We start from the raw sequence: 24567 nt of genomic DNA on the forward strand, positions 1-24567 counted from the left end.
GCCGAACTTTGAGGGCGGTGTGCGCTGGCGCATTGTCATGATGCAGCAGCCAGTTGTGGTTGCGCCACTTTGCCGGCCGCTTCCGTCCTTTAGAATCAGCTGACAGGTCCCATAGCCTATCCCAACAATGTCGCACAAGTCGTTGATGGTACGACGTCGATCTTTGTGAATGGCCTGCCGAATCTTCGTAACATTTTCGGGCGTTGTGCTCGAAGATGGTCGTCCAGAACGCTCGTTATCATCGACAGAGGTTCGGCCATTTTTAAAACGTGAATGCCACACAAAAGTTTGTGCACGACCCATTGCGGACTCCCGAAATGCTTGCTTTAGCATTTCATAGGTTTCCGTAGCCGTTTTGGTGAGTCTTTGGCAAAATTTGATGCACACTCTTTGTTCATGAAAATCCGCCATTCCGAAATCGCAGGAGGGTCGGTGTAATGCACTACCAAAACGCCTGTAACTAAGAAACAAATGCTAATTCGATGATGCCAGCTGGCACACTGATTCACTATGAACATAGGCCGCACCCCCTAGTGGCAGAAGCTCGTACTACATCTGGTTTGCCCTCTATTGACACAGTCTGGAAACTTTCCGATCGCACCTCGTACGTGAACATGTTCATGTGTGCATGAGTGTAAATTAAGTAAATATGGTCTGAATGTTATACCAATATGGTATGTATAGTCCTTTGTAGGATATTAAGGTTATTGGGACTGAACTACTGTCAAGAAAACATAGGGATGATGATTTTTTTTCCGTTACTGTTTTGGAATGGATGAAAAGTGTATGGGATAGTTTGTCCTCATATAGTATGCTTCATCAATCTCACTGTACCCATTCTCAGAATATTTTTATCTTGTACTAATGTGATGTGATTCATATTATGCTGCATATTGTTAATTCCAGGTTCAGTTGCCAAGACTGGAAGTTGGACACAGTATTGCTTAATAAACTCAGAGCAAGTCGTATTCTTGAATTTGGGTCTTGGCTGTTAAAGCAGGATAACCATCGCCTTGTGACTAGGAGGTATTGTCTGAGGAGTCCTTGTTTGTATATTAAAATCATGAAATGTAATATGCAGTTCATAGCATTCTTCAGCTGCTTCCATTTATTTGACTCTTTAAAAATTGTGAATTGCCTTATGAATGGGTTAATTCTTGCAGAGTTGTATGCTTGACAGCTTACAGTAGTCCTGTATAAATTTAAACTAAATGAACTACTACTGCTACTACTTCTCGCTCTCTCTCTTTTATTGTTTCTTCCCTCATAGAGGGAAAAGTATGCATTAATCAAAATTGACAGGGAGTACAGTCAGTCCTTGCTATACAAAGATATTTATTACAGAATTTCACCCATACCAACTTTAATAATGAAATGCATGCCCTTTGCTTGGCTTATCATCCAAAAGCAAACTCATTCATCTGAAATCTGAACAAAATAAAATATATGCTAATGAAAACATGAACAAACAGATACAATTTTCTAATTTTTTTGTTATTTTTAATTTGTTTGGAAATGTAACCCCCAGTTATTGCATTGTGCTAATGGGAATTAGCAACTCACTGAATGAAATTTTTCTGTGTGAACGCTCCATAAAAATAACTATTTGTAAAAGCAGGGACTTCCTGTATATATATTTAATGTGAACAGAAATTACCCTTTTGAGGCATCTGAACAATAAAAAATATCATGAATTTTGTTTGTGTTGTTTGAGTTTGCTTAACTAAATGTGAATTATTATTTTTTTGTCAGTCCAAGAGAATACATTAGCCGGGTAGCTCAGTCAGTATAGTGACTGACTATGGTCTGGACGACTGGGGTTTGATTCCTGATGCGGGCAGAGGATTTGTTCTCTAGCCTCTGTGTCCACACTGGCTCTGGGACCAAGCCAGCCTCTAATACAATGGGCACTGTGGTCCTTACAGGGGTAAAGCGTGGCTGGGGCTTGACACTGACCACCCACCCCTGTCTAGTACCGATGTTAAGAATGAGTAGGAGCTATACCTCTTCCCCAAGAGCCTACATGAAGTATAGTGGGACAGCTTTACTTTACTTTACCAAGAGAATACATTTTTACTCTTTATTAATATGCCATGTGTGGTGTTTTTTAGGTCATCACCAGGTACAGAAGAATCTTCAGTGATGTTTGAAGCAGTGGGTGGTCAGCAGGTGCCTCCTTGTGACCTGATCAGAGAACTGGAGGAGCTTAGTCTCACCAAGCTCCCATCACCAGCTCCTTCGGATACTAGTAGCTGGGGGAGCGCTGCTACTGGCACTTCGACACCTGATAATTCATTAATCACTGGTGGACACCACAGTCCACCCCTTGTAGATCAGGGCCTCAGTGATATAGGTCATGGTAAGTAGTGTGGGGAGTATTAAGGTACAGGCAACTCTTGATTTACGAATGAGTTCCATTCCAAGACGTTGTTCGTTATACGTTTTTATTCATTATGTATATCTTGCATTGCTGAGCTTTTACGATACTCAATCTGTTCACACCAAAATGACGAGCTATGTCCACCTGCTTCTGACCTCTTTCTGTCCTTTTTATGATGTATAGCTTACTTTCTAAACTAATACTGCATCTTTTATTACTACCACCATCAGCACCAGCACTGCTATTTTGCTTTGGACCCATGATCGCTTAAATTTTTAAGTCACCAAATGCAGAACTAAACTTGGCCATCTAAGATAACCTAGGCAAAGCAAGTGATGATTCTTTTGTATTATAATAAGGGGAATCACAGATTTCTTTCCCACGAAAAAACATTCTATGTGGTGTGGCATGTAAACCAAGGTAATTTTTAATAGTTTATTTATTTAAATCTTACAGTTATGTTCACTGTACGTTTGGTATTTCGTTTTATAAGGAACTCTATCTATTGGCGACTTTAAGAAATTTTGAATGAATTGTGACGTTCCTTATAGCTAATGTTTATAAATCGAACGTTTGTAAACTGAAAGTTGCCTGTATTTGCATTGCAAATAAGCAGAAACCATGTAATATGCATACCATACAAATTTGAAAAGTAATTACTATTATTGTGTGCATTCTGTTTACAAATGAGAAGATAAATACACCTTTACCGGAATACACGATGAATTTGCTTCTTACTCAAAAATTTAGCTCTTTAAAGGCAAGGGTTTAGCTTACTATCATGAGCAGAGAAAAAGTATTTCATTGTGATCATCGTTTACTTCAGCAGTAATATAAACCACTATTTTTCTTGTTTAGTTACTGTATGACAGCGTAGTGTAATTAATGAGTGACAGTGAGCAGACAGTAAAGTTACTGAACAGGAAGTGGTATCTTATTTGAAGACTGTATTGAAGAGGTAAGAACTGAGGAAAAAACTTGGCTCAACATTAGAACTGAAAATAATATAAAGTGAAGCTTTCATGGCGACGAAGTTGATGAAAGACTCTCGGGTTACCACCCGCGTCAGGTGGCTGAATGGTGATCCGTTGGAGGAAGATATGGTTTATTCAGCATTCAGCCACCTGACGCAGCTGGTAACCTGAAAATAATAGTTTTTCATTAATTTCAATTTTTGAGAATAGATGTGGTAAATATGACATGAATATATGTACTTTCCTAACAGATCAGTTTTGTGTTTTATTGCCTTACCAAAATTTAGAGTATGTGTTTTCAATTGCAGAGAGACGTGCTGGTATTCTGAAGCCACAAGGCTCCCTGGAGAAAGCTCGAGAGAAAGAAGCAACTGAAGTAATGTGGAACCACAATCAGAATCATGCAGTACACATAACTAAGCGAGGCCGGCAAAATGTTGCAATGCAGGCTATTATGAGAAAGTCTGTATTACTTGGAGAACAAGAGAGTGCCAGAAATTTGGAGACTAAGCAGGTGAGTGTAGTATTTCAACTTTTGGTCTCAGTAGGTTACCACTGAGATCAATAGTAAGTTCACTAGCGGGAAATTCCGAATCATGTGTGAAGAAACTTGGACCAAATCGTCCAACTACTGAAACCAATAGAACTTTAAGATCATGATATTTTAATTAGCTTCAATGTTTTAAGTTTGTTTACCAGCATTCCAGTGGAAGAAACTATGCAGATCATCAAAACTAAACTGGATATGGACCAGGAAAAAATACATCTTAATTTCAAAACAGAAGTTATTATGGAAGTGTGTATGAGAACTAAATATTTTCAAGTTTATGAGAAGTTTTATGAACAAAAGGTTAGGACGGCCATGGGAAGCCTCTTTCTCCAGTGGTAACTTCTTTATGGAAAATTTTTAAAAGCTGTCATTAACCACAGCTGAGCTTAAACCAAATATGTGGCAAAGATACGTAGATGACACTTTTGTGATTTGGCCACATAGCCCTGATAAGTTACGGGAATTCCTTGACCATCTCAACAGTCTTAGACTGTTTATTCACTATGGTGATTTAACACTATAATACCGTTCCATATTTTTGACTTCTTAATCATGAGAAGAAAGTCATCATTGATCACCACATTTTATTGAAACCCACCCATATGAGATGATATCTACACTTTTGTACACTTTTATGTTTGTGAGTACAGGCAACTCTCGGTTTACGAACGAGTTCCATTCCAAGACGTTTGTTATGTGTATCTTGCATTCCTGAGCTTTTACAATACGTATCGTATACGTTAGCAGCCATTTTAAAGCATTAAAACCATGTACTAAACATGGAATGGTCTATACAATACATTTTATTATAATGTATGTATGCGTTATGTGAGAAAACATTCTATGCAGTGTGGTATGTAAACCAACGTTTTTGTACTTTCTATATTAGTTTTATTAACCAAGAACAGTTTAGTATAATTATCATATAATAATTTTCTGATAATTATTGTAAGAAATAAAAAAATTAAAAGTTTATTTATTTAAATACGAGGCGCGTCCCAAAAGTAAGTTTTCCTGGGGCCGTTTACAGAAACAAAACACAATTTCATGGAAATATTTATTGCAACAGATACAGCAAGTGTCCAGCTATTTTTCAACATATTCGCCACCGGAATTGAGACATTTGTCATACCGTGGGACCAACTTTTAATACCTGTGTCGTAGAAGTCTGCCGCCTGGGATTGGAACCACTGTGTGACAACCATCTCCGCCTCTCTGTCATTCTCAAAACGCTGACGCTGACCGGACAGGAATTTCTTGAGGTGTAGGAAAAGATGGAAATCACTGGGAGCGAGGTCCGGGCTGTAGGGTGGATGATTAAACACCTCCCAGCTGAACTCCTGCAGGAGACTTGCTGTCCGTCGAGCCGTGTGCGGCCTAGCGTTATCGTGCAGGAAGACAATACCGGCACTAAGCATCCCGCGCCACTTGTTCTGAATGGCCCGTTGCTGAAAATTGTCTGCACCAGCGACGCACCATCTGCTTGCTCATAACGTTAGACCCATAGACCCAGCACAGCTGACGATGAATTTCGATCGGCGCTATGCTCTGTGCATTCAAAAACTTTATCACTGACCGCACTTCACAGTCGGCGGGAGCTGGAATAAGAACCTCCATCTTCAACAGCTGCAGCGATGCTTAGTGCCGGTATTGTCTTCCTGCACGATAACGCTAGGCCGCACACGGCTCAACGGACAGCAAGTCTCCTGCAGGAGTTCAGCTGGGAGGTGTTTAATCATCCACCCTACAGCCCGGACCTCGCTCCCAGTGATTTCCATCTTTTCCTACACCTCAAGAAATTCCTGTCCGGTCAGCGTCAGCGTTTTGAGAATGACAGAGAGGCGGAGATGGTTGTCACACAGTGGTTCCAATCCCAGGCGGCAGACTTCTACGACACAGGTATTAAAAGTTGGTCCCACGGTATGACAAATGTCTCAATTCCGGTGGCGAATATGTTGAAAAATAGCTGGACACTTGCTGTATCTGTTGCAATAAATATTTCCATGAAATTGTGTTTTGTTTCTGTAAACGGCCCCAGGGAAACTTACTTTTGGGACGCGCCTCGTATTACAATTATGTGCACTATACATTTGGCATTTCGTTTTATAAGGAACTCATCTGTTGGCAACTTTAAGAAATTTTGAATGAATGGTAATGTTTGTTATACAGTGAAACCTCGATGCATCGTTTTCGGCGGGGGTGGGAAATAAAAACGATGAATGCGGGAAAACGATAGATGCGGGAAAGCATTAAAAATTTTAAAAAAAACAATGTTTCTCTTTCAAAGTTACTTCTTTTTACCAAAAAAGTCTTTAATGGACAACTGGTTTGTTGAAACTTTACGTTTTAGACCAAACAGAGCACTTTCCACGTTCAAAATGTTTTCTTCGTCACGTTCACTAATATTAAGCGCATAAAAGAACGACTTCACTTTCGCCAATGCAGCGTGTGCTTCGGCAAAACTCAGCAAAGCTTCGGGCTCGCATTCGTCGTCTTCCTCTTCCTCACCGCTCCAACCCCCTTTGCGGACAATAACAGGAAGAATGGAAATACTATTACTGCCGAACTCAACGAAACGTAACTGTAGAAGACCCTGAACCGCTGGAAACGAGATAAACCAGAAGAATGAAAAGTGCCGCCAGCCTTTCCTTTGTACTTATAATAAAAGCATTTGTGAAGAAATTCACACTGCACATGCCATCTGGCATCGCTGGAACGAAATATGAGTGAACCCTAATTAAAATCGTAAAATTTCTGACAATGAGCACCGCCATTCACTCCAACTATCACCCCTGCACCGCTGACCCTCATTCCAAAAGAATGTGCTGGTTGGGCGACATAACAGGTTACCGCTACTGTGTATTCCAAAAACATTATGCGTCTTTCGGTATTAATTTATCTCTAAACCCAGCATTTTGAATTCTCAGAAACGATCATTGCGGGAAAATTGTGGGCCGGGACTAAGATTTTTGAACGATCGATGCGATAAAACGATAGTTCGAGGAACGATAGAAGCGGGAAAATGTAACATTATTTTATATGGGATGTATTCGGGACCGAACAAAACGGACGATGCATCCGGGAAAACGATAGTTCCGGGAAGGATGGATAGAGGTTTCACTGTAGTGAAAGTTTGTAAACTGAGAGTTGCCTGTACCTTATAAAACTGGCTTACTGGCTCTATACTTTAACAAAAATTGGAGAAGTACCAAGTAAAATGCTTTCCCATAGGCATTACTGAAAACATAATAGAACTATATGGCATGAATTCTGATTTTCTTGTACACCTTAAAGTTTCTAAACAAGCCTGGCTTGCTGAGCCTGTGTCTTGAATGTAATTACACAGAGAAGTAATGAATTTTGTTTCCTAAAGATATTAATTATACTTCAGAAACTTCCTTATCTGGATGACTTCTTAGGACTCTATGTTTAATTTTAATAATTGGTGTGTTTCGTTTACCCCGCAGGTAACATTTAAAACTCCATCACCAAGTGTATCACCTGGAAGTTGCCAGAGTGCTGAAGATGGGCAAGTTGTGAAATCAAACAAAACATCAGCATGGCAACAACCAAAGCAGCAACAGAATCATGTTCTTCAGCCACTTCCTCAACCACCCCCTCAAACTTTAACTGTACCTTATCCATACCAGAATCAGCAAACACCACAGCATAACTTGATCCAGCAACATAATCAAGTCCCTAGAGGCCAGGTGTCCCAGGCCCAGTCTGTATTTGATAATGGGGAAATGACTTGTCAGAATGGTCTCATGGGTGCTCTACATCACCACAGTCAGCCTATTTCAACAAATGGCAGCAGTGTATCATCCTCGTATGGTTCACAGATGTCATCTTTCCCCAGTCATCCTGCTCAAATACCTTTTCATCAGCTACCCCCTCATTCTTCACCTGGAGCTAATCTACCAATGAGTGATAATCCATCTTCTAACATAGGAAATGGGTACACATCATCTCATCAATCTTATGGAATGAAGTTACGTCAGCCACCTTTCGCACCGTGGCAAGAGGAGAGTCCCCCTCTTCCTCCATCTTGGTGGTGTGACAGGCAAGGGATGACAAGACAGAGTTCTGGAGGTAGCAGCCAACAAGATGAAACAGTTACATCACAAGCACCTGGAACCCAGATGAACTTATCCTTGCCAACTTTGAATTATTTACAAGGCAGTAATATTCTTCAACAACCTCTTCAACGTATATCCATGAAGTCACCAACAGATTTGGTACCAGATGATTTGTACAGTAATGCAAATTGGCACTCGAGGCACCAGATGTCAGCGCCACCACCACAACCTCTAAATCTGAACCTAAATCTTCAGCATCAGTTAATGAGTGGAACATCAGCCCAACTTCCTAGCAGTTTTACTCCACCTGCTGCCACACAAACATCAATTTCTAGATCTTTGTTGCAAAACAGCTCAGGGTTTCAAGGATCACAAAACAGAGCAGATGTCAACCAGTTGTCTGTATTTGGTATTTCAGGAAATCAGAAAACACAGAGGCCAAATGCAGAGGTAAGTTCTTGTTCCTTGTTTCATATGTATTAACCATGAATGTCTTTGTCTGATTTTGTTTTTTTGAGCATTGTCTCAAAATATCTTTTCCCGAATCTTCACTTCTTCTTTCTGGGACATGTCCACTTTAAGTGGCTTGTCTGATAACCAAGGCTCTCCATCTTCCCACATTTCCTTTGTTCCTTGTCATGGTCTGCTTTCCCTCTGAATGAATTTTCAGTAGTTGGCATAGGAAGGAATTACGTTGATAGAATCTGTGTTTTGCAGTATGAGTACCACTTCTGAGGGTAAGTAGGCCAAATGAGTTTGCACACAGCTGCATGTGTACACCTGCATGCATGCACAGTGCACACGCACATATTGGGTATGTGGAAAGAGGAGGAAAACATACAGAGCAAAGGCCCATTGAGGCATGGTGACAAGATTAGCTGCTGAAATGCTTTTTGCAAAGTCCTGAGGAATATTAAACCATTTCTATAAAATGGGCTTACATATTATTTGGAAGTATGTGCATAGCCTTAAAAATTAACTTGCAAAATGGTAACTCGGGAGTCATAACTATATGGTGATATTTTAGCAACTCGTTTCTTCACATTAATTTCATAAAATGTTTTCCAATAGGTAACATTAGATTGCAGTACCAAGGAAAACCATCAGGGAAGTAGCTCTGTGACAGGAGAGAATTCCACAGTTTTCTCATCAACACCAAATACCAGTTCATTCTCTGCTTTGGGACTTGGCACCAACACCTACTCACTCTTCAGTACACCCAGCTGGGTGAACCCAGCACCGACATGTGGTTTTGAGTTGGAAGGGAACTCATGTGGGAATGGTCTGTCAAATGTTATGGGTGTTCCAGGGAAAAGCTCCCTCAGTATTGGTCAGCAGGTAAGAAGATAATATGTGTAGTACCATGGTTTTATTTTAGTAGAGTGCTATAAAAGTGCATATGGTGTTGTCAAAGTATCTGTATAGGACTTGACTTTTATAGTGTGAGAGCTTTGAAATGCACTTTCAATGAAAATAACAGCAATATATTTTGCAATATAGTGGGTATATCGGGAGCAAAATTTGTAAGGGATGAAGATGCCTTTGAATGAGAAAATTTGCATTTTCTCCCTCAACCCCATGTACATGTACAAAAAAGTATTCACTTCATTGTTGTGCATGTAATTGCACTATTTTCTGCATTGCGCAAATAAATTTAAAATTGAAGATTTCTGTCTTCTGGGTTGTTGCACTGTGTAGTCTGGTCGATGTTAACCAACGTTTCAGAGGTCATACTGCCTCCGTCATCGTCCTGAAACGTTGGTAAACATCTACCAGACTACACAGCGCAACAACCCAGAAGACAGAAATCTTCATACTCATCGCCCTGATAACGGAGGCAGTATGACCTCTGAAACGTTGGTAAACATCTACCAGACTACACAGCGCAACAACCCAGAAGACAGAAATCTTCATACTCACCGCTGTGAAAACCTCAAATCTTACAAATTTCAAATTACCCTATTTGCATTCTATGTCATGAGGGCATATGGGAATTTGGAGATGGAGGCCCACATTTCTTTAACCTAATCACAAGATAGAGGTGAGTCTTAAGCTTTATGTTTTGGTGCTGCATGTCACAGCCAAGTGATACCACTCCCACTACATATTCCTGATGTACTTGCTTTAAATCTTGGCCCCAGAGACTGGCTATCCTGAGTTTTTTTGTTGTTTTTTTCATTCCCTCCAGGCAAATGCTAGGGTAGTGCCTTAAATTGGGCCATGACCATTCATTATTCATTAACCATAATTTGGCATGAAAGAGTCTGAGGTACTGAAAGTCTAGTTGAAATACAAACAATTCATGCTTTGGTTGCCTTTGCCTTCAAGGTAGGAACCCACAGCATCCAAAGGCTGGGTGGGCCTCAGAACTCTTCAAGATATCGTAGGGAAAAGACAAATTTGTAGTGTAGTTTGGTTAGTAGTGTACTGAAAGTGTTTTCAGTTTCAGCGTAGTACAATTGTGCATTTATGGACACATACAAGTTAAGAACGTTTGGGATTGGTGTACAGGAATATTCTTTCCAAATGTTGACTAAATATTGCAGTGTAACAACTATCCATTATAGGATGCGTCTGTTTTGCAGTCTCTGTGGTCTGGGCCTGGTCCGTCACCGCTAGAGAGACTTCTGGAGCAGCAGAAGCAGCTGAGGGAGGGACCAGCTCCAAAAGGAGGAACTTGAGCTATTCACTTGGACTTGAAACTAATGTTACATTTCTTACTGGAATAATGAAACGAGTATATGCGCTGATGGAGGACAGCACACCAAACTGAAGAAGGTATGGCAGTGAAGATGACTAGCTTGCAAACAGATCATGAAGGGGCTAGGGAACATACTGGGAGTCCAAAACAAGGTACTGTATCATAATGTATCAAATGTAGATCACCCAGATAAGTATTCAAACCAGCTGTCTCATGCTTTATTTTAAATCTCCCTGGAATATATGATAACAGCAAAGAACCATGGAAGGTTGGGTGGCATATAAAATTATGTCTGATACTGCAGCTAAATCACCAATATTTGTACATTAACATGTAAAATGAAACACTTAACTTAGAATAAAGCATACAATTTATCTGTAGAAAAATAAAATTGATGACAGTAGTAACACAGTTTTATTAACTTTGTTGACTGATGGTAGATTCTTGTTCAAAATATCCAGTACAATTGACTAATGCTTGGTTTACCAAGATACAAATGATAATGTATCTCGTAACTAGCAGAGCTATTTTACTTTTCTTGTACTCTACTCTCATCTAATCTACTCTTGCATAATTCTTATAATTGTATGTTTCTTAAAAGAAAGATAAGAGTAATGCCATTTACTAAAAGGTGTCATAGTTTTATGTAACACGAAAGAGAAGGGAAGTTACTTATAGATGCAGATTCGATGTGTCATTTTATTGTAATGCCAAGGCCTCAGTGGAAGAGCTGTATATGTAATGGCACTCTTCATTTCAACATACTTAACAGTGCATATAATCAAAGAAGAAATATGTGAGGAAAGTACAATCACAAATTAGAGTCTAGATCAGCAGTTGCATTGAGGGAAGATGATACTGAATGCAGTTAATGCACAGTAAATCAGTTGGTATAAAGATGTTATTCTCTAGTTGGTGTGGTAGTAAAAACAGTAATATATCATAAAATATATGTGAAGAAAGAAAAAACAACCAAATGGACTGCAGATGTTTATCAATCTGTTGTAGGGATGGAACAGTAAACATTTGCAGTTAAAGATTACACACACAACAGTATGCTCCAACTTAAATTAACCAAATGGATGCTTCATAGTAATCTTGTAATTACATGCTGTTTAGTCAGATTTTTGTGTAACTTGTCTTTCAGTTGTTAACAGCTGTAGAAGGGGGTATGGGGTGTGAAAGTTTATTTTTGTAATGGAAATGTGTCCTGTGAAGGCAGTTGGTAATTTGTGTTGGCAACATGTTTTTAGTATCTGTGAAGTATAGTTAAAGGCTGCAGAGGAAAACGGATTATGTTCAGCTTTCCTACACATCTTATCACAGAGGGTTAAACTTGAACCAGGGAAACTTGTATGTAAACCTATTATTTCAATTGTATTTTTTATTAAAATACAAAATGTACTGATAGTAATTGATTCCTGCAAGAATGGCATATTTGCTTCAAAAGTCTTTTACATTACTTGCTGGTTGGATGTGTCCTAATTGATTCCTAACAAATATCAGGTACCTTTTAGTTGGTTACATTATGTGCGTTCTTTTCCACCTTTCCCATCTTGCTAAATGGGAACATGAAAATACTATTTGAAATCGTCCTGTGAGAGTGGTGTTTCAAAATGTAGAGATAAAATAATGTAACACTGTACAATAAAGGTGATGGCAAGTTGGATACACATAACTGCTTTGTCTAATGCTTTTCAATTAGGAGCTAAAACTACTGTACGTGAACAGAAATGGCATTTCCCTAATTCAACATAGGTCATATTTCTCCATGTTCGTAATGAAGACAATGAAATATCGTCAGTTGTAATTTTTAACGCATGGGTAGGTTTTAACTTTTTTAATGAATAGTGGCATTGAAGCAATGCCTTTTTGTTCATTATTAAATCTGTCTTATTTTGTATAATTATTTAATTAAACTATTGACACATGTCTTCATTCTGTCTGTTGCTGTTTAGAAGTGTACTGAACCATTGCTTTAGTATTTTGTTTTAGATTGTAATTTCAAAGAGATCACTACCTTCAAGCTTGAGTGACCACAAATTGGTAAAAATCCCACAATGAAGTGGGTATTTTTGCATTTAAGAGAATCCAAGTCTACTTTATAAAACTGTTATTTGTTGTTGGAAAATGTTTTCAGTTATTATAATTGTATTTACTCTGCTTAATTTTTATTCCTTTGAAGGTATTACTAAAAGAACATCCACATTGCAGATAGTTGTCTTTGGCCCTTGTTGTACAGTATTGTAACTGAACAAGTTCTGTTAGGAAGTACAGGCCTTAGTGAGGCCATTAAAGAATTTGCATTCTTTGGACATTAAAATGATTATCACTGTGGTAGTATATATAACATAACTAACTTAAATTTGCATGGTGAGGAAGCTGTTGTTTGGCCTCATGACCTTATATTTGTAGCAAAATACTGAACTTAATCTGGAACACACTGTTAGGCTTTTGTCCAGGAGTGCATTCATTCATGCATATTATAATCAAAGCCTGGTCCAATATTTCAGTTTTTGGTTTAGTCTCATTCCATATGGGTTTTTTAACATATCAAGAATGGCTGGCTTATAATAAAAAGGGATATTTTAAGACTATTTCAAACATAAATTAGCAGACACAGGAATAGATAAACTTTGTGTAATATGTTTTTCTGTATCCATGAACAGTCCAGAGCTAAATTATGCAAACAAATTTTAATTGGATTGTGTATAATAATAAAAATAATGCTGTGTATCGTAGCTGGGCAGAATGTCCTCCCAATTAATAATGCTCATGAAGAGTTCTGAGGACAGCTCTCTTATGACAAGACTGGGTAATACAAATTGTGTAGGACCAACCAGTTAAATGTGGTTCACTAGTACCAAAATAAAAAAATATTACCATGCAAATGAAGACAATGCTTTATTTTGTCATTGAATATTGTTGCAATTTTTCTGTGAAAGTATTATACTTACCTGAATGGGAGACACTTCACCTCTAGTAAAGAGTGCTGGCATAGAAACATGAAATGGACCTAACCATTAACTTGTTCCTTGACAAGAAAATGTTAGGTAATTCTACAGTGTTTCATATGTATATTTATTTCCATACCCACAACATGTGTTCAGAAATAATATGCTTCCAGCAACTAAACTAACCACTCAGGGAGTGACAGCAGTGTTCCCACCAGCAGCCACAAAGTGTTTCATCACTCTGATGTAGACATCTTTTGTAAAAGTCATCAACCCTTAACCACTCTCATACCTGAATTTTCTAACCATTACTATGACCAATGAAGTAATTATCATTTGATTATAGACTTCTTTCATGCAAACTACAATGAAGCGAGTTACAGCAAAGCTTCTTTCTAGCAAAATCCCTTAAAATGCTGTGGTGTAAATGGGTTTGTCCAGAATTGTAGATAGCCATTCCCAGTTTCAGTCCATCAAAATTTATATATCAAGGATAGAGAGCAGTTTTCTGAATGAAAAGGGGAAATATGTTGTGACTGCCTCAGGTTAAGTAAAGTGTTTTCTATCAGAAACACTGCTAGTGGCATATAATGTTTGATTGTACATTAGTCCTGATTATCCGACCTTTGGATAGTTAACTTGGTATCAGAAGGCTCTATTTTGTCAACAGTCAACTCAGCATGTAGGAGAATGAATCATACTCCACCAACATACACTTATAGTATTTTAAGTACTCCATTGCCACAGACATACTACTGTTCAGGTGCTGGCATGACCTTGCCACAAAGAAAAGGAAAGAGACTCAGAAGCAAATACCCATTTCTAATTTCTTACAAAACTTAACTCATTTACAATTTTAATATGTTTAATTGTATTTTTGTGAGATTTTTCCATTTGATGCCATACTGCATTTCCTTTCTAATCTAACAACATTACAAACTAAGTTGATATTTACCCTTGTCTTTTCATTAGTCTTCCATTTTATATTATTATCATATTATATTATTTGGTCCTGTTTAGGTCAGATAATCAGGACTCTATTTAAATACTGCCAAGCAACTTTAATCTAATTTCGCAAAACTGCATGCATCATACCACAAGAGCATTAACCCTGAGTTAAAGAATGGCCAGCAAACCCACAGTGTGGGATTTTATATGTGAATGAAGCTCTCACAGTAATGAGTATAAAGATAACTGTCTTCTGGGATGCTGCACCATCTACTGTGTTTCCAGCATTTTGGAGGAGCTTGCTACATCCATTACCATGGTGATAAGTGATAACCCTGATCATGAAGGCATTATGCTCCTCTGAAATGTTGGTCAACATCCCATAAGATAGCCATCTTCCAGATATTTGGGCTTTGTAAAAAGAGGTGTGGGTCAACCAGTGATTTTCATGTTACACAAAATCTCACAATTGGAATAGTCTTGGCATGTTACAATGTTGGGATCAAGTGTGCATGTGACTGCTGCTTCCAGGCTTGAAAAATTTAGATTTCTGTTTTCATTGTGTTTTTACATAATTCATACCACTCAAAAATCTCAATTTCCACCTTTCAGAAGCATCATTAACAAAAAGCAATAGATCCAAACAACTTGAATCCACATCGAAATTACCATTTGTGCATTCAGTCCTGATCACATTTTTTTAATTGTAATTCTAAGGATGGTTAATATAAACAATCAAAAACATACTTTAGACATTAAAATGTGCATATGTAAAAAATTGTATGCATTTTTAAGTGAAATTTAAAATTACAATACAGTGTAACTTCAACATAACAAGAACATTCAGGGAAAGTGCTACTTCTAATGGATACTTGTAATATTGGAAAATGGCTAAAATACATTATCTACAAGTCCATTAAGTGACTGTCATAGTGATATTAAAATAGCCAGGAATTCAACATTTTCAAAACTGAGAAGTTAAAAGATTTTGTCATATGTACATGTCCTGTTGTAACTGCAACTGCTATGCAACCACCTACATTCTAACATGTACACATGTGAGAATCAACATATCAATTATTATTGAACTTTCTTGACAAATAAAAAACACAAAGAAGTCAAACAAGCATCTACTTAAGTACACACATGGTACATTATGGGCCTATTCTAAATGTCATGATTGGAATGTACTGGTCTTCCATTACAAAGAATAGATATTATATTTCATCTTTGTTTTTATAAACTGTGAACATCAAAGTCAAATCTGTACTGGTACCATCACACCTTGACCTGTCACCAACTTCACATACAGATGTATTACATCACACTTCATATTCAAGTTTAAACACTTACATTTTGTTGCCTTAATTAGGGCTCAATACTTTTTTACTTAATACAGAGGGCAATTATAGAAAAATGTTGAACTCCTGTTCACTAGCTGTGTGGCACAATACACAGTGAAACAAGTACAAGAAAACAATTAGTTTCTAACATCTTTGCTGTAGTGTGTGTTAAAGGAGGTGCATCAGCCAACAACTGCTTGGTGGCTGAATCATTAGTACCAACTATTTTGTGGCTTTAGACATTTGAAGTTTGGCCACTGGCTTGAGCACATTATTTAAGCATGTGCATTTTTCAGATTTTCTCCTCCTGTGACATGACAGCACTGTAATATGGCACTAACTCCACTGCTGTCAATTTGCCATAGCATCAAAAGGTGTAGAAATATTGCTCCTGTTATGCATTCTGTGTAGTGAAGTTATTGGCGTCATGTCAGAATTGTATGAGCAAGTGGCAGCATATGAACCATTCGAGAGAAATCTTGCAAATGGATAGAATAAAACAGAAAATAAATTTTTTTTGGATTATGCTATACTAGACTGAAAAGGAAGTTCAGAGGACATCATATAATGGGAAATTCTAAACTGATTAAAGTTGGGGTGGGGTAAGGTACAAGATATCCAATTTCTGCTTAATGATGGTTGGAAAAAAGCTTAAAGACATTTATGATGCCTTCCTGACCCACATAAACAGCAGTACTCTAAGCCTCAACCAACAATTGTGCCAGTCCAGGTTTGTAGTTTGATTCCTGAACGGGCTGAACCTTGAGATGAAAGGTAAACCAGGCTTTGGCATATTAATCTGGTTTATATAAATGAAGGAGGCATGATTAGATGATATTTGATATGCCTTACTTAATCAAAATTGATTTTATTAAATTTGGCTTTGTTTAATGTACTGAATTGGAAGAGTGTGGCGACACTCAGTAGCTTGAACGTCTTTCTTCCAGACTTTCCGTCTAGCAGCAACATGACATTCACAAAGCTTTCTCACTCCTAAAAGTTGTTTAAGAGGCAAAAACTTAATTTTCCATATGTGAAATTATGGTTGCCCTAGAACAGTAGCAGTGGTGCGACTCGAATTAAATTTGAATATGGCTTTATGGCACGTTTCCGACGTCATGGGGGAAGAATCAGATTGCGGTATTCAAGTCAAAATCTGATAACAGCTACAGGATGCAGGGGTTCTTCCAGCCGTGCTTCTGTTGTTGTGGAGCTCTCGAGTCAACATCTTCAAGCCAAGCGGGCGCATTTTACTTGTTCATCGATTTTAAGTACAAACAGCCAAATCACAGCACTGCTGCAACATCATTGTAAATGATTTTACATCAGTGGGTCTTAATAACATAAGTAAAGTGAACAATTCTATACCAGCATTCCTGTCATCTCAATTCGTACCATCAAGGAGGTTTCGCCACCCTCCTGCGAGAGCTACTTCAAACGCTGCCTCCCCTGTATATTCCCTGAGAGTTTGAGATCCTTGCTCACCGACCAACCCTACACCAGTTTACCTAAATTACCTTTGTATTCCTCCCATATACCTAACATATAAAGTTGTATCCACACCAGCGCTGGGCACGCCACTGAATATCATCCCGTGGCTACAACAATCGAATAACGTGTCGTGTGCGGAAGGGCGGTTACACAATGATCCACTGACCCTGGAATAGACTTCCTTCTCCTACACTACTGAATTGCACAGAGGTTGGATTAATAGAACATTTACAGACTCAGCTATAAATAGTTTTGGAAGTAAAACTACACAGTCAGTTGGAAAGGTTATGAAAAAAGTTACTGTTACTTTAGGTACTGCTTGTTGTGATGGTGTTGAGGAAAAAGCCCTTGTTTTATGTAATGTTTTCCATATATGCACCAGAAATTAACTGTGCCAATGATTTGCTTGCTATAATGAAATTATCATTATGGGCTGTGCTCATTCTACTGACATTAGGTTACATTGCATATAAATAATATATTTACATAAAATATGAAGACACATGACTAAAGAACTCTCACAGTGCAAAGCAAAATAAGGTGTATTACATGAATGCCTAATGGCCACCTTGGCAACAGGTAACCATAAACATCATTAACATACTGCTGTTTAGACGAAAATCTCAGAAGACTGCATTTAGACCAAAACGCAGCCTTTAAAAACCAAGAAATTTTAATGTATAATGCATAATAAAAAAACACTTGCTCATCCTTCATTATTAGTGCCCTAGCCTGACTTCAAAGTTGGTGAAGATTCCATGTACATATTATGCCTATACTATGTCCTTTTACTGGGATTCTTTTTTATGCGAACTTCACATGAACATTAGAAGAAATAAAATACTTCAAATATAAACATACTTCATTCATCCTGAATGTGTAGTGACACACATTTAGGTCCTTCACAACTAGAAAACTATTTCGTTACAGAACAATGCTGGATAATACCTCAGCTTACGCTAAGCACATGTAGACAAAACTAAACAAAGTCACTGTCTTAAATATATTTAGAAACTCTTGGATTGACAGCCCACCAGTTATAAATTGTCTTTGGAAAAGAAAAAGTAATGCTGACTTGTTAATAATGAAAAGACATATACTTGATAGCAAACTTCTAACAAGTATGGCTTACACTTATTAATTTTGATTTATTGGTATATGTTTAAGTAATGAAGACATATATTTCACTACTTTTCCCCACAAATCAGAAAATAAACATATGTGTTCCTGTGATCTATCACTTGCAAATATCTACTTCAAATAGATTACAGCACATCACAAGTCTTGGAACAATGTGGCGGTTGATCTGCAATTACTGACATACATAATGCTCTTGGTTTTGTTCTCTCAGCGCTTTCCATTGTTGTAACTCAGAGCTCGAAGTGGTGCCTTGAAATTTGATGATGCCTGCTGCTGAATCTGGTAAGCCAAGGGGTGAATCTTGAACCCATACAATCTACAAAGGGAAAAATATTAATATTTTAATTACATATCTACACATACCATTCTTATGAAGACAAAGGATTTATTGTAACATGAGAATTTAAAAACTGATGGGAGAACAGGTAGTTGGAATACTTACCAGAGATAGGGCCAACAGAAAAACATAAAAGGACATCAGATCTTCATCTGCACTTACAATAAACCTGCAACTTGCCTATGGGACAGACATTAGTAATTCAGTGTCAAAATCACATAAGTTAAAATCCATGCAACTGAGTTAATAAAAAGGTTTGTGCTAACCTTGGAACAAACTGATTAGAAGGTCGTTTTGGCCGGTACTCTGGATGAACCATGAAAAGCATTTGAGGAAATCCAGTTCCAAAATATGCCCCGTCTGTATGGTGATGACGTGATGACTTCGGTGTATACACATCCATACACTTTGGACAATAGGATTTTACCATTGCTTCTCCCGGAACATCAGATAACCCTGTAGAACATGCTGTGATTACTGTATTTATCCAACTACAAGATGTCCTTTAAACCTTAAAAGCTCAATAGGAACAATATGTACCACCTACTCTAATAATAAGTAATTCTGCACTTTGCCTACAGATGTTTTTCATATGATTCTCAGAGTAAACCTATTACTTCCATAAAGAGCATTAACTAAGTGATTTTTGAAATGGTAACGTGTTCTCTCTGAAGTACGGACTGAATGCTTAAACAGCAATTAGACCAGATCTGGCTTTAAAAGTTCAAGGTATGAGAACCACCACTTCACAGTCGAGAACATGGCAGAAAATTATTATACTACTTGCCCAGATAGAATTCACATGAACAAATTTCTGCCACAAACTTTATTCTCAGGTCCATATAAAGCTTTCCCTCCATAAGCAAAAAATAGTCCCAGAAGCCATGTAATTATCAGTATGTTTGATATACCTGATAACCATCAATGTGGCATCATATGCACTTCACAAGAATGATGGAATCTGCATACCCAGAATCTTTCAACCTTCCAAGAAATCCTCCCCGATTGCATAACTTCATTTGCTATGCCTTTCTTTATTGTAAATGCTTGAAAAATAGATCACTTAAAGCAAATAATGCTAAGCACATAAACAGTTTCAATATTCACACATATACCTTACACAATGCCTTAAATTAGTTCTTAACAATTATCACAAACGACATATGATCACTGTGGGATACTTAATGTTACCAGAATATGCACCTCAATTGAAAACCCATGCCTCCAAAAATAGAAAAGTGCAGATATATGACAGCAACATTAACAAAAACCTAGCGATTGTATCTTATTAATGCAGTACTAACAACTTAGAAGAAAGCAACAGCAATGGCAAGATCAACCCATCCAAGTACAACACAACCAGAATATGTACCTCAGAATATAAACAAAAAGAAACACAGTCAATGGTGAATAAGTACTGAAAGAGGAATCTGATGTTTAATTATGGAACTCATAATTTATACTTGTCAAACCAGCCTTCTAGATTATGACTGGTAATTTGAACACAACTGTTTGGGCATGTCTAAGTACACTTTCCAGTGAAACTTCATAAACAAGTCATACAGTGTATATATGTATGCATCCTCTCTGACACTCACCTATTGGTAGCATAGGTTGACTTTCACAGTATACTCTTGGACAATGGCCAAAATCTCCAGACTGATACTTTTCTATCATCTGACCTATACCACGATTTGTCAGGATGTAACGTGCATGAATTAAACCATACAACATTTCTGCTGCTTGTTCAATTAGATCCGATTGGTTTGGGTTGTCATCCAATTCATCATCTATAAAAGATGCACAACGCAATGCAATTTCCATGATAAACACATTTCAATATATGTCGAGGTTTCCAACAATGCTATATAAAATGCCAAACCACAAATATCATTCTTTAAATTTTCAAATTTGAAAAAAATGTAATACATATCCAAAGAATTGGGTCTGAATTGCTATGTAAATGTACCATTTTATCCACCCAAACATAAATCAAAACCGAGAGTTCACAGAGGTGAATTTGTTCTTAAATAATAAGTTCTACCCATAAAGAAAAATATAATAATTCAATTCAAATTATTTATTTTAATGTGCTGCAAATGTCCAATTATATATATGGCACATATAAAAATTAATACTACCAAAATAACAATAAATTACATAACTATGCAAAACAAAATAAAACTTTGTTTATTATTGCCATCTTTCCACAACACACAAGTAGATTTTCATGCCTCATGTAAGACACAAGACTTATATAACTTTGGTTTTTGTGTGGGAGTCGCATAAGATATTTGGTGTTAACTAATGTTTCAGCAAACACTACAGCTGTCATTTTCAAGGTTGACGAGGTGGGGTCATTACAGAAGGCAGTGGCAACTGCAATATTTGCTGAAACAGTGGTTAACACCAAATATGACGTGGCTCCTATTCAAAAGCTGAAGTTATATACTGATTGCCAGCCATGTAAACCTACAAACTAGAACGACATGACACTCCAGTACAGTCTTATAAAATAAAACTAATCCACAAAACCTTAATTATTGTAATTAATAATTAAGTGTAACCAAATGTATGCTAAACATATCCATATCTTTGCAAATGGTATTTATGGGTGATGAACATCTAGCAGAGGGACAAGTTTTATGTGACAAACAGACAGTAATCTAAAATCTCTTTAATAAAAGTAAAATATCCCAAATTCCAAGTACAAACACAAATAAATAAATAATTATTACCAAAAAGTAATTTAAAACTATCACATGGGGATTTGTAACCACACACATTCCAAATCACACCTGTGATAAAATAAGTGAACTCCATGTGAAATGGTGATGTTTTCCTTAAGAGAGGAAAGTAGGCTAAAAAAGGTTTAAATGACACTCACCTGGTTCAAGGTCTAGAATCATGTCAAGAGCTTGTCGATAATGTGGCACTTGTTCATTTAAGCCTGTCAAGTTAAATTTATCCTGAATGTAGTCCTCATCAACCTAGTGACACAAAACTCAACTTGAACACAAATTAATCTGTGTTAGAACATTGAACCAACTCAGGCTGAGAAACAATAGTAAAAATAAACAGAATATCTGAAGGAAAAAAATTATATGTATTATTGTACTTCTCACACAACTGAAAGCAGTTATCAAGACAAAAGATAATTCACTTGCTACTACAGCAGAATTCACATATATCTAACATTAATAAATATATATACACATACAGGTAGCTCTCAATTTACGCCGGGATGTGTTCCTGGACGAACAGGCGTAAACAAAATTGAAACTCTTTTATAATGTAAATCAATGGTAAGTCAATGACATGCGTTCCCAGCACCCAAACATTGACAAGTAATATAATGGCATTATATTTAAAGCTCTGAAATAATTTTAATAAAATAAAGGGAATTTAAAAAATATATTTTATACACTTACAATTCGTTGGTCCCCGCAATTGACTGCGATTCTTTCATGTGATTGATGTGTACAGTCATCTCTGCTGTTATGTGATAGTTGCATTCAAGTAAGACTCTGACCTATAGATAATTGCGTAGTAAAAATAACCCCGGTACCTCTACAGAGATTAAATTAGTCCTTTGAAAGTTTAAAGCGCCAGGAATGAAACTGAATAAGAACAAACTCACATATGCAAAAGTTTGCATTTCACAAACAGCTTTTATCGATTCATCCATCTCATTGGAGCAAATTTCCGTTAACGAAACATTCGTAATTGCAGAGATGACTGTATTTATAATTTTTATTCAAAATCAGCGATGTACGAATTACGATTTAGTATAAGAATCAGTACGAGATACATTGTAAAACGTTATAAATAATAGTAAAATATTTTTTTTTCACTTTTTGACTTTCTGTTCAAAATCGGTGCTATTCTGAATCGGCGCAAATCAAGGGCTACCTGTATATTATTGAACCTGAAGACTATTTACAGATATAGACCTAAATCAAAACATTATAACTTGCCATTGAATTCATATACAAACCACTGAAACTTACTCACACCAAACACGACAGTGTTTTGAACATTCAGTGTACTTCAGAGATTCGACATAAACTGAATATTATATTAATTCAATAGTGTCAAAATAATGACTTACTTCACAGAAAAATTCATTTCCTCGAAGGCCGCAGAACCAGGAAATCCACGACACCTCCTCAGAACTGCTCATTTTCCTAAAATTAAAATATGCCTTCCTTTATGTAAATGTAATAATCCATAATAACTGAGTATGATCTTTATTTTGTTGTATCTTATTTTGGTACTGTTTTTTAATACAACTAAAACTATCTGCCAGTAAACATTTCAATAATAACTAAAATTAACCTAACCAACAATTTCTATAACTGAATTTAAATAAATATTAATTTACTACATTCACCTTTCAAGATAACTCATATAAGGTACAGTATTATAGACATAAAGTACATTGTAATGAGAAATAATCAACATCGAACATATTTAATCACTATGCAGGATTTGAGGTTTTAATGGCGATGAGCCTGAAAATGGCTGTCTTCTGGGTTGGTGTGCCATGTAGTCTGGTAGAAGTTAACCGACGTTTCAGAGGCCCTTATTCCTTAACTGTCCAGTTCCTGTAACTCCAGCATTTTCCACTTGCATGGCTTACTCATCGCCCTGATGATGGAGGTAGCAAGGACCTCTGAAATGTTGGTAAACATCTACCAGACTACATGGCGCAACAACCCAGAAGACAGCCATTTTCATATGTAATTACTGCTTAAGCAACTTAACATGGAAAACATTTCTTCTTACACAGCTGACAGTAGCTCACTAGTCAAATTCCTCCTTTTATGAAACCCAAAGGCTCGTTATCCTCCTCTCATTTCCGTAATTTTCAAATTGAACACTTTTAAAAAGAATTCAACAACACAACTTTATACACAATTTTTTAAATAGTTCTCTGTGAGGTACTCTTCAATTAACAACTGCCATTATTCTTATGACTTTCTTTTTGATGATGGATACTCTCTTACTGTCTGTTGAACTTTCTCAGAATAAAACTCCATATGACACAATGGAATGGAAACAAGCAAAGTAAACTAACTTAAAAGTATCTAAATAAACACATCCCATATATCTAACAAGCAGGTATCTGATGAGGCGAAAGGTTAAGTAAAACAACTTAATAATTCAAATATATTAATTTTTCCTTCAAGTAAAAACCCAGGCTACATAATTAATGAACTTCGGTAGAAACATAATATCCGTTACAAGAACTCCAAACAGCAATCCGGTACATACAGAATTATTGTTGTCTGCCTTCGGAATGGACCGACATAAAGACGGATCTTTTTAGAAAAGGAATACACTAAATATTATATTACCGGACAAACGATTAAAATACAGCTACACACGCAGAAAAATTGTTTTTCTTTTCGTGTACATACTACACACTTACATAGGAGTTCACATTTTGTGTAAGAAAGCAAAATTCTCACCTCTTCCTAGGATTAGCCACGCTTAACGTTCTTCTAAAAAGAACTGATTACAGCGCCTTCTAGTAATAAAATATGCGAACTCAAACTACACGTGCCACAGATAACAAAGAATCTAGTATCTGGAATGTTTTGTTTAAGACTATGACCCTCTGCTAATGTTAAATATTGTAAGAACCTTTCATTGGTGTATACAAAC

The 24567-nt window shown here is 37.0% G+C and overlaps 2 protein-coding genes across 4 annotated transcripts in view; one reads left to right on the plus strand and one right to left on the minus strand.

Annotated features, from left to right (window-relative positions):
• The window catches only part of LOC110831169 (uncharacterized), a 23605-nt gene extending 10030 nt beyond the window's left edge, over positions 1-13575 (plus strand). For both annotated transcript variants that reach the window (XM_022066858.2, XM_087340504.1), the window contains exons 12-17: positions 907-1026; positions 2112-2359; positions 3663-3868; positions 7372-8433; positions 9055-9321; positions 10569-13575. In XM_022066858.2, coding sequence (XP_021922550.1) covers positions 907-1026; positions 2112-2359; positions 3663-3868; positions 7372-8433; positions 9055-9321; positions 10569-10664 — 1999 coding nt within the window. In that variant the 3' untranslated portion in view covers positions 10665-13575. The remainder of the gene's footprint in view (positions 1-906; positions 1027-2111; positions 2360-3662; positions 3869-7371; positions 8434-9054; positions 9322-10568) is intronic.
• Positions 13576-17878: 4303 nt separating this feature from the next.
• CkIIbeta (casein kinase II subunit beta) lies at positions 17879-24517 on the minus strand. 2 transcript variants are annotated; one of them, XM_022066873.2, is made up of 6 exons: positions 24372-24517; positions 23009-23084; positions 21785-21887; positions 20496-20687; positions 19164-19353; positions 17879-18876 (listed from the first exon to the last, which is right to left on the minus strand). In XM_022066873.2, exons 2-6 carry the CDS (start codon positions 23078-23080, stop codon positions 18768-18770), a joined length of 666 nt encoding a protein of 221 aa, XP_021922565.1. In that variant the 5' UTR covers positions 23081-23084; positions 24372-24517; the 3' UTR covers positions 17879-18767. The 2 variants fall into 2 exon arrangements, with proteins under 2 accessions (XP_021922565.1, XP_021922564.1); XM_022066872.2 differs by lacking the exon at positions 24372-24517 and adding an exon at positions 24332-24353.
• Between the last annotated feature and the right edge of the window lie 50 nt (positions 24518-24567).

Source organism: Zootermopsis nevadensis, unplaced genomic scaffold (assembly GCF_977971745.1).
Source record: "Zootermopsis nevadensis isolate Lab colony 2312 unplaced genomic scaffold, Znev_1.0 Znev_ptg000061l, whole genome shotgun sequence".
In the NCBI taxonomy this organism is placed as follows: Eukaryota; Metazoa; Arthropoda; class Insecta; order Blattodea; family Termopsidae; genus Zootermopsis; species Zootermopsis nevadensis.

Bases quoted from the DNA above. Each gene is read 5' to 3' on its own strand.
- CkIIbeta (XM_022066872.2), bottom strand. The intron at 19,354-20,495 runs GTGAGTGTCAGA...CATGTTCTACAG, and splicing joins TCAACCTATGCTACCAATAG to GGTTATCTGATGTTCCGGGA. The intron at 18,877-19,163 runs GTTAGCACAAAC...TTCCCTTTGTAG, and splicing joins TCTAATCAGTTTGTTCCAAG to ATTGTATGGGTTCAAGATTC.